At 37.1% G+C, this 11,395-nt stretch overlaps 1 protein-coding gene across 3 annotated transcripts; it reads left to right on the top strand.

Moving 5' to 3' along the window:
- Positions 1 to 2,188: 2,188 nt before the first annotated feature.
- Positions 2,189 to 7,313, top strand: Ada2a (Transcriptional adapter 2A). Of its 3 annotated transcripts, none has more exons than XM_071666027.1 (3): positions 2,195 to 2,311; positions 3,773 to 3,918; positions 5,834 to 7,313. In XM_071666027.1, the coding sequence occupies exons 2-3, from the start codon at positions 3,900 to 3,902 to the stop codon at positions 7,192 to 7,194; spliced, it is 1,380 nt and encodes a 459-aa protein (XP_071522128.1). In that variant the 5' UTR covers positions 2,195 to 2,311; positions 3,773 to 3,899; the 3' UTR covers positions 7,195 to 7,313. The 3 variants fall into 3 exon arrangements, with proteins under 3 accessions (XP_071522127.1, XP_071522128.1, XP_071522129.1); XM_071666028.1 differs by having other exon boundaries at positions 3,773 to 3,952; XM_071666026.1 differs by lacking the exon at positions 3,773 to 3,918 and having other exon boundaries at positions 2,189 to 2,311.
- Positions 7,314 to 11,395: the final 4,082 nt, after the last annotated feature.

The following is an 11,395-nucleotide window of genomic DNA, read 5'->3' as shown; positions in this document are numbered from 1 at the left end:
AAAAAAAAAACACTTAAATTTGCAAGCACGCTGTTTCATATGCCTACCTCAAGGGCAAACTATATAACAAGTACGATAATAAAGACATAACAAGGTAGGTGGAAAATTACTTAGGAAATGTGAGGTTATAAGAGACAAAAGTGTAAGACATGAGTATCCACCAGCAAAGTGGTGAGGTGGTGAGAGAGTGGTGAGAGGGTGAGATGGTGGTGAGAGGGTGGTGAGGTGGTAGTGAGAGGGTGAGGTGGTGGTGAAGTGGTGGTGAGAGGGTGAGGTGGTGGTGAGAGAGTGAGGTGGTGGTCTATTACCCCCGCTCTACCGTGTCCTCCTCATCTGCTGCCATTTCCATGCCAGCCGTGCACCCGCCACTCACTCCCGCCACCTGCACCTCCTCATACCACCTCCTCCTCCTCCTGCTCCTCCTCCTCCACCATCACAACTTGGGCCACCATTTCTCCAGTCTGGCTTCCACCATGAGCCCCACTCCAATATGGCCCTCGACCATGATGGTAGACACACAATGCAAGGGACTGGTGGATTAAATTAGGAGGGGAGGGATAAAAAAAAAAAAGGGGGTCACCACCGTCACTCTACCACTTTTTTTTTTAATGTTCCTTTTTGATAGAAATAACCTAATATCCCGTCCGCTTTGGGTTAGCCAGATGTGATAATACTTAATTTACGAGTAAGACAAATATATAAGTAGCTTGCTTTCCCTGCCACACATATCAGTGGATTGAATGGAATAGAATGACGTGGAGGAGATGGATGATGTTGACAGCATAATATAAAATGTAAAATGTATGATAGAAGAAAGAATGTTCAAGGGATGAGGTCCCCCCCGTACAGTGCAAATAGGTCAATACATATATAGGGTAATCACAACCTACACAACCGCTCCGCCATATCCGTCCTCTCTCGTCTGGCTAATAATGACTACAATGGTCATAAATACGCTTCGCCAGGGGGTCTTAACTCTTAATGGAGATCCTAAATGAATCTATATTCCCGGTTTCAACTATTAGGAACTGCTCAGGTCACGGTCGTTAAGGCAAAAGCTGAAAATAGCATCATTAAATCAAAAGTAAACATTCGTGGGGTAAAGCGGCTAAGCTCCCTTCAACGAGACCCAATACACCATCCCCCAACCCTCGTCCTCTCGTAACATTATCATTCATTTCATTATAATCTACACGCACACATGAACACTTCACAGAACACAAATAACATCCACTCTACCTGAACAGTCGGTAAGAAGAACAATGTTATGATAAGTCGCTGTCACTCTCAACCACGTGGGTGTAGGGGGGGGGGGTTTGTTTATAAAAAGTTCTCTCTAATCACAGCTCTTTGATCTATAGCTCACACGTTTGTAACCAAGATGGCCGTCTTCCGCTTGTGACTCACAGACAAAAATGACTAATAGGCAACTCATACCGTTGGTTAAGACACGAAAGTGTTAGATTTTTTTTGGTCAATAAATGAATTTTGATATTGTATCGCTCTTGAAGTAGTTAATAAAAGACAGAAGTGATAGAGTGATGAACCATCCTTTTTTGAATGTAATTTTGGTAATACTTTAGCCATAAACTAGAAGGAAAATATTGTGTGGGTTTATCGTGGAATTTCTCGTTCTCTTTCGCGTGTGTGCTCTGAGCTAAAGTCTATCAAGACTATTTTACAAACGCCGATGGCGAGCTGTCATATGCCACACTCATGCCAGGCTTGGAGGAGGTGTGTAGGCATCTTGCTAACAAGGTTGTCATATGACAAGGGCCAGTGTTGCCAAGTTTACACCAGGCGAATCTAAAAACCCACTTAAGTAGTCATTTCAGATGAAGCGAAAGTTTAGAAAAAAAAGATGGAAATAACGACATTGATAGCCTCAATGTCTCCTGTATCTACCATCATCATCTGGTAGACTTTAAAAAGAAGAAAAAGCAGTTAAAACGAAAAGTTAGAAATAACGCTAAAAGGAAAACGTGACACTTTACAAGGTAGACTAATGTAAGAAAAATATTCTCATTAGAGGCAAAATCATCACAGAAAAAAGAACTACAAACGTTTGTTTAAGTTACTAATAAGTATTATATATATATATATATATATATATATATATATATATATATATATATATATATATATATGGGATGTGTCATCTGTTTGTTTACAAGTCAGGTGGCAGCAGTAGGAGGAGCACAGCTGATCCAGGCAGGCAGCAGTAGGTGGAGGGAGAGCATGGCGATCGCACGTCCCTCTGACCACACACCTCCCACCAGGCAAGATGCTGATGAAAAGCCATTTCCCAAAGGTAAGATTATATAGACAACTGTTATCCTAATACTTTTAAGATTCGTCTATGTTATATAGGAGTGGGTATTAAGGTAGGTCTTGGGATGAATTTAGTAATATTGCTATGGTCTAATTTTCACTCTTTTCATGACCACGACAAATGGGGTGTAGTTTTATTTATTAAGATGAGTATTATAGTTTCAGATTGGAGGTATAATGGTGGTGTAATGGTGGTATTTAGTATAAACAATTTGCTTACCGTGTCTAGCCAGTAGTCTAGTCTGGGGTCGTCGGCCACAGGAATGTTCACATCAAATCCCACATAAGACTAAAGTCTTATTCATAACAATTCAGTAACATATAAATTGATGATATTAGTAATATTGATAAGGGAAATGTTACCAGTTTATCTTTTGGGGGAAATTGTATTCAAGAATAGCCATTTATTTGGAAAAAATCCTTTAAGGTACTAAGGCTATAGAGGGGAGGGTTTTGATGATCAGGAAAAACGTTGAGTCAGTCAATGGTAGACTTGTATATATCAACATATGAAATCATTGTTAATTTTCTCTTACTAATTACTATTATTGTTCTTTTTAATTGTACAGTTTTTGCTGTTTTAGATATATTAACATTTGCAGCTGAGGGCTTCACATTGTGTTCAACATGAAGTTGCTGGCCTTTACCTGTCTGTATTAACTACAAAATGTATATAATAACCACAATAATCAATGTATATTATAGCATGTAATACAGGTCACTTTTGGTTATTAAATGGGTAAGATAAGATTTTTCTACGTTTATTTCTACCTTTTTACCAATATATCGACGCTTTGGTAAAACTTTACTTTAAGGGCACCACATACATTCCCTGGATTCTGTATTTCCAATCAAGATGCATTTAGATCCGTGCATCTCCATATAGAGCCATGTTATATATTTTATAATAATGAATAAATCAGTAGCGAGGTTCCTCTTAAGCCCCAGGGAAAAGATGTTGCTAAAGCGAGTCTGTGAAAGGTTTCTCAGATTCAACAAACAGAACCTGTGAAAACCTATCCAAACTTACCATGCAATATTTGTTATATTTTTTTGTGATGTTTGAAAAATGTGAACAATGATACGTACAATTTCTCAGCATTGTTTTTGTCCTTTAACAATAGTAGATTACACCACATAGTCATGCCCTAATGGACATACGAATCACATTGGTGTATTTTAGGCTGTAGGTTGAAATATAAGGTTACTCTAGGCTGCTATGGAAGTTAGATAAGGTTTTCATGGGGTCTGTTCACTATGTAATTGTTTCAGTTGGATTTACTTTAATTAACCCATGTTGAACATAACTAGTGTATCAATGCATCAAAACTAACTTAGGTTATGGTGATTTTATTCTGCTGTGGCAGTGTAATGCCTAGAAAATAGAATTAAGTTGCAATGTTACTATTATCATATTGTTATACTTACTATTATTTTGTAGGCACAGGAACCCTGTTATGGGGCTCCTACAGCTTCAAGACTGCACCTAAAGTTAGTAGCAGGGAAATGATTTACTTCATTGGAGTAAAAGTTCCTTGGCAAGATTTTACTCCTTTTCTTCATTGACAATGATACACTCTGCCAAAGGTGCCTCTCCAACTCTCAATGTAACCTCATGCAGGTAGAGCCTGGTTACATGCATAGTATGATATGGAACCTTATATTATCTGCTATCATTTTGACTGTAGATTATAGCTAGGGTTATTGATTAACCATTAGGAAAACTATGGGGTTAGTATTGTAAAAGGTTAAACACTTGCAAGAATTAGACAAACCTTTTGAAAACCTTCTTTAGTTGCTGAAGTTTATAGCAGAATTGTAGCATTAATGTGGTCCAGTGCTGGTACATATTGTGGCTGGCTGTTTGGGAGGCTGGGCAGTACAGCAAACAAGATCTTTTTTAATAATCATGGTGGTGTGTGGTCTTTTTTTTTTTTTTTTTTTGAGAATATTGAAAATCAAGCAGCATTCCAGTTGGAGATGACAAGCAAGGTTTTCGGTTTTTCACACATGCCTCATCCGCTTTTACATTTAGAAACTCCAAGTTTTCCATGATATTCATAAGACTTGATGAAATTAAAATTTCTGCTTATCACAGTTTCATAGTTAATATTTAGGGAAATTAGCTCTTTAGCTACACATTCTTACAAGTTTTGGATATTGAGTGATTTTCTTGTGCAACTTATCAGGGCTAAGTTTTTAAAGGATTAGAACTGGCTGGTGTTCAAAGCAGTTGGAAGGACAGTTGTTTATGGACTCTCGGTGTGTATATGTTTAGTCTTTGTCGGGGGATATTGGGATCTGAGAGTATAGGTTGTTGAAGTGCAACAAAGCATGGACAAGCTTTTTATTTGTACCTAATGGGTTGGTGGTTAGTTTAGTGCAGTTTGAATTTGTTTAATTACCTATTTGGATGGAAAGGATCTTGTTGTGCTGTTGCAAAAGAACTGAGTGATGAGCATATTGAGGTGGAATTGTATTAGGAAGGTTTTTGTTTTATTGTCGATGATGGGTGAGTGGTTTGCTCTTGCTAAAGCTGATGATAAACCAGATGAGTTGTAGGTTAGGTAGAGTGGATGAATCATTTCTAGAGAATACGGAGGGATACTGGAGTTTATCAGTTATGGAGACACTTTTGATGGCCATGCCCTTGAGGGAGTTGCCAAAAGGAATGGGCTTCAGAGATCTAGAGAGATTGATAGTTAGACTGAGGGATTCCTTATACTTGTCCAAATTTGGTTCCAGTTAATGTTCTGAGGGTATTTAAGTTCCTGTGTTGCCTTTATGATAGGGAGTGAGTGTCATCATGTGTGTTTTATGTGATGCCTTTAATAGTTAAGAGTTTTGCCAAGTGGAGAATGACTTTCCATGAAAGATCATTGGAGTATGCAAGTCAGATTTGTGTCTTGTCTGGGATTAAAAGGGTGCCTGGAACTTCAGAAGACTTCACGAGAGTTAACCAGTTATGGGGAATCTATTGCTGTGGCCACCCACTTGGGGGAGTTCCTAGAGGGAATGGGCATCAAAGATATAGAGAGCTGGAAGACTTCTTTGAGGATGCAGACATTTTGTTGTGGGCGAGACAAAGTTCCAATTGTGAAATGTAGTTTTTGCCTGTTGCCACTTCCAAAAGTGCTTCTCCATTTGTTAGTCCCAACTTTCCAAAAGATATTCATTTTCTCCTTAAGTTTGCTATTTCATGCCTGATCTTTGAGGCTTAGACAATAGAGTAATGGAGGATAAAATTATGTACCATTATTGGATTAAGTGGCAGCTGTAGTGTATATATCTCTTTGTTATGTGTGCATGTAATTCAATTAAATTTTACATTCAGGAAGTTATGAAACTGATTTGAAAAATGTCCACAAGTACTTAAACTTGTGACCATTTTGAATAGTAGAGGAAGAACTGAAGAAATTTTGAAAGTCTGAATGCAAGATTTAAGAACTGTCAAATTTTTATCTTCATACTTACATTGGGTTCCCTTTTGACAATTTTACAGGTTTGGATAGTCTCTGGGAAGCCAGTATGGAGAAGTGTGGTCTACTAGATGCACTTGACCCACCTGTCGTATGTAAGCACTGCAAAGAAGCCACCAAGGAGCCTTACATACAGTGTGTGCAATGTGAGAAATTAGGAAACTTTGGTAATGTTATTATTTGCGTACCATGTTTTACTAAAGGAGTAGAGTTTGATAAACACAGAAATGACCATTCATATATAGTTATTAGAACTGACTTTTGTCTTTTTGAACCAAAGTGGCAAGCTAAGGATGAACTTCGGTTGATAAATGCAATAAATGATTGTGGTGTTGGGAACTGGCAGGATGTCAGCTACCGCATGCAGGGAAAATCTGCAGAGGAGTGTAAGGCTCATTATATGAAATATTACATAGACAGTGATCATCCAGAACTGTCAAAAATATTGAGAAGGGACCTGGGGCACACTGTTCATCCACAACCTGTTTCATACGTCGGAGGAACAGATGATCCTCCCCGACCCCTTCCTGGAACATCATCATATCGGGACATGGCTGGCTATAATGCTGCTCGAGGAGATTTTGATGTAGAACATGACAATACTGCTGAAGTTGATATACAAGATTTAGACTTGAAATTATTTGAGGAAGATGAAAAACCATCTCTAGGCTTTGAATTACAAGTTGCCTTATTAGATATATATCGTAGGAGACTGGGAGAAAGGCATAGACGTAAGAAACTTATAAAAAATCATGGACTCATTGCAATGAGTAAATCCATAATGATGCTCAACCGTTATCGATCGTGTCTTCCACAGCCCTTTGCTGATGCTCTTCCAAGATTTTTTAGCATTTTTGATTCTGTGGAGTTTGACTTGTTATTAGAGGGTTTAAAGTGTGAAACTGAACTGAAACGGCAGGTTTTTGACCTTATGGAGTATAGATCCATTGGAATCACAAAGCAAGTCAGCATAATGACATATGAAACCTTGAAAAAAAGACGCGATTTAAATTTTAGAGAGAGACGTAATCTTGTATGTATGCAGAATTATGGGGTAGATATGAAGTGGAATATTTTAAAGAAAGTCGCAAAACTTGAAACAACTATTCCAGGTTCATCACGAAGAGTCAGTATTCCCCTCAATATTGTCGGGATGCCAGGATATGAGAGTCTTAATTACACTGAAAAACAAATTGCCTCTGAACTTCGTTTGGTGCCTGAAGATTTTCTTAGGTTTAAGTCAGCATTTATTAATGAATGCCGAAAATTAAACGGGTTAAAGTTAGGACAAGCAAGAACTCTAATCAGGATAGATGTAAATAAGATTAGAAAAATATATGATTATTTATTGTCTGCTGGCCTCATTCACACACCAAGTAAATGATGAAATAAATTTCTTGTTTGTGTAACATGCACACTTTCATATTTAGGTAATGAGCTCAGATTTGTATTATGCAGATTGAGTTTTTGGAAGCCTGTTTGAAATAAATAATTAAACCACAATGACCGTCTGATATCCTTTTCTTTATCATAATATGCATCAGTCAGCATGATCTAGATTTCCCCTAGTCTGTCAATTTATTCTGGTGCATTATCATAAACATCCACTCTCTAGCTATAATGTATTATGCATAAAAGCAGAGCCCCCATCCACAACCAGACCTCCTACAGTCCTTTCCATGGTGTCACCCAGCTGCTTCCTATGCCCTGGTTCAGCCCATTGACAACACATCCTCTCTATACCACCTTGCACACCTCACACTCTAATGCATATTCAGGCTCTAAATCACTCAACGAATCTTTTAATTCATTCTGCCACTTCCTCCTCAATTCTGTTTTCCTTCTCTTCACTTCTGACATGTACACCTTCTTAGTGATCCCATCATCTCTCATCCTCTCCATATGTCTAGACCATTTCAGCACACCCTCTTCCACTCTCTGTTACCCTGTTATTTCTTATTCACTCTAACCTCCTCACACCACATATTGTCATCAAATACATCTTTCTGTCTGTCTATAGCTATGATGCCAGTTCCCAACAAAAACTCCCTCAAGGGTGGCCATGACAACAGCGTCTCCATAACTAGTGAATTCCAGAGCCGCTTCATAGCCTTTAGTGCCTCACCCTTAACAGGCCACTGGCAGAGGGCAACTCTAGCACAATATATGAAGAGGCTCCTACTTAATGCACCTTCCTATGTTCCCACCTACTGCTACAATCTATTGCTAAAATGGCAGGGCTAGCATACAGTGCTCACTGCAGGAAAATCTAGTAACAAAGAATGAGCTGTATGAGTTGAGTGTTGTCAAGTGTTATGTATAACAAGGAGATATTGTATGTTTGTGGACAGAATGCCAGTAGTCTACAAGTGGGTGAGGCAGAAAGAAAAGATAGCTACCTAGGTAAGAGGAGTTCAACTTGACAACCACTGAAATGCTGGCTCTCTATGCTGCCGTCACTAATTCTCCCAATACTAAGGTGGGTAGTACTGGTAATATACCACCCTGGTCATTGACTACCTAGTAACTACTGCTTACAAACATACAATTTCCAAAATATAACTTGCTCCATACTTTTTTTTTTATCTGACCCATGCCTTGCATCCACACAACACCATCAGGATTTCTACTCTTTCAAACATACCCATCTGTGCCCTCACACACAGTGACCACCTTTCTACAAGTGTGGTTAGTCTCCACACACAAACTATGGGAGGCAGCAGCAGCCAGATATGTGCCACGAACCCTAGCCTCAATTAGGGGCCATGTATTAACACCTCACAAGAGTGGTGGCCGAAATAATTCTTATAAACAAGGAGAGGGCAACATCACAAGAGTGGTGGCCAAAATAAATCTTCTAAACAAAGAGAGGGCAACATCATTAAAGACGAAAGGTGATGGTTGGAGAGTAGTGATGCCTTGAGAAGTAATGACACTGATGTTACTGATTTCACCCTAACCAATAGGAGTGAAATGGAACCAACCTACATAGATGAACAGTAATCCATGCTAGAATTAATTAAACCTTTGCATATATGGAGTGACTTTTCACAAGGAAACTAGTTACAGATATTTTAACAATTGGGAAAAGTTAAAAAATCATATGGAGGTGGTTTAGTCCCATAAAAATATCATGTGCTGGTTGCTGTAGATGCACCAAGATATATCTTACAAGATAAATTTGTTCATGACAATAAATTGTAATATACAAGAGTATGAGTGATGTAAAATACACTTATGGCCTTGTCTTTGGCAATTGATATAAATTAGTTACTAAATAATTATAAAAAGGGCTATTTTAATATAGTTTTTAATTTCTTACAAAACATCTCTCTAGCATTTCTTTTTACATACTATATATAAAAGTAGAAAAACACAATAACAAGGAACAATTTATTTTGCAGATTCTTACAGATTGTACTCTGCTCCAGTAAATCAAAAACTACTTCCAAGTCATTCATATTTTGTACAGACCTCAGGATAATAAGAACCATATAAAAATAACTATTAACCAATAAATAATGAAGTCCTATTCAAAATTTCCTAATACTACTAGGAATGGACTTTCATTTTATACAGTTAAACTAACATCCTTGTAAACCCTCCAAGCTTGTTCCATAGTAGTAATAAACTCCTGAAAAATGACATGTACGAGTTTAGTCTTCCTAAATAAGATAATAAAGAATAGGCTCAATGAACAATCATTCAAAAGTAAATATTTGAAATTATTTTCCTAAAAAAAAAAATACATATACTTTGTGCATCCTTCCCTTTACTCAGGTTTTGGCAATAGTAGTTGATATACCTTATAAGGTAAGCCCATTAGAAATAACCAAGACATTATATGACTAAATAAAGAAATACAAAGTTAGAATGATATGAGCGAAGAATTTCATGTTATCTTCGTATGTATACCCCTACCGTTATCTAACAGTACAGTCTGCTGTAACAATTAAATTGGCAATACAGCAAGACAAAGTTTGATGATGGCTTTACAGCTAAAAAAAATTAAAGTTATTTTATCAACACCTTGATTAAACTTGACTTGCAGTTCTCTTTCAATAAACATTATACTGTGAACCTATGAGAAATAACCACTAAAAGTTAAAAGCAAAGATAAGAATCAATGATTATCCTATCTGTGCAGAGGCCATGTAGACATTCCAAGTAATGCTTATACAAGCAGGATAATGGAAAAACGGGGTTAAGTTCTTTTAAGGCAGAGCATGGAATAAATATGTCCATCAACAATACTTGCAGTACTCACTATGGACTAGTAAAAAGAATAAGTTGCAGATAAGCACACAAAACTGTCATTCTTTGGGATACTGTAAAAGCAGGTGTTCTATTCAAGTCATATTTCTGATTAATGGCTCTAATTTTAAATGTTTACGCAAGCTTGAAAGTGACAACAAAGAGAAAACGAATTCAGCAGTGTTTTTGCACATTCTAGTGCACATGTAAATGGTCAGTCTTAAGGTTAACCATGAACACACCCATAATGAGATATATGACGTGGAGCATCATTTCACGTCTTTCGTGTGCTTCAGTAAGTGACTGCAAAATAACCTGTAGATTATATGTACATTTTTTATTAATCACTTTCACAGTGGTAGAACTCAATAATATGCACTGTTTTGGAAATATCTTAATGAAAAGCTAATTTCAAACAATAAGACTAAAATTTTATGGGTTATTGAATATATGTTTGAAATTAACAGGGAGTGATTGTTGAATTGGAAAAAAATCTACCATTTACTTAAAGAATCTTATAAAGGTGGATATAACATAAGGTGTATAAAAGTAACTTTCTACTATGCGAGTTACAAGAAAATATTGGGAATCTGTGTTTTCTAACATTCTGTTAAGGCAAGTTCATGCAGGTAACCATGTCACATGTGGCAAACTGAGATTCTATGGGATAAAATGCAAGTTTGGATTTTTAAGTATTTTTGTTTAACACCTACCATGTATTAAAAAAAAAAAATTCCAAAGTCTTCATTTCCCTACTGTACAATATAAATTTTATTTAGGGTGATATATAATACAATTTACAGGATATTCACAGTACTAAATATGTTCATAAATAATTTTAAAATGATACTAAACTTAATTTCAAGAACTTAAAACATTAACTTCACACAGTAGTACAATGGCAAATTACCTTCAAACATTTCATATCAGTTCTCACACACCACCTAGTAATACAGTTATTTACACAGGTATACACAAACTGATCTCCATCAATAACTATTTTAAATGGTATATATTACAGAAGTCAGCATCAATCTGAGCACTTGCATCTTTGGCTATTGACATTTCACTCGAGTACTTACCTTACCTTACCTTCCTTCCATAGGACCCCTTTCTATGGGCTCCTGAAGTACTCAGGAAGCCAGCCTTGTCCACCATGAGGGGGTCACAGGTCAAAAGGTGTATTGGTAATTTATGTTTTGTCTTTGTGGGGTGAGTGCAGAACAAGGAGGACTATTCAGTGTACAAGATGCATCTTAGGCATGTGAGGTCCTATGATATGCTGAAATGATGTTTGCAATGTTGAAGACTCTAGATGAATGGTGTCTAGA

The sequence above is a fragment of the Panulirus ornatus genome, chromosome 10, assembly GCF_036320965.1.
Source record: "Panulirus ornatus isolate Po-2019 chromosome 10, ASM3632096v1, whole genome shotgun sequence".
In the NCBI taxonomy this organism is placed as follows: Eukaryota; Metazoa; Arthropoda; class Malacostraca; order Decapoda; family Palinuridae; genus Panulirus; species Panulirus ornatus.
The sequence above is the reverse complement of the archived record's forward strand: the minus strand, read 5'-3'. Positions and strand labels throughout refer to the sequence as shown.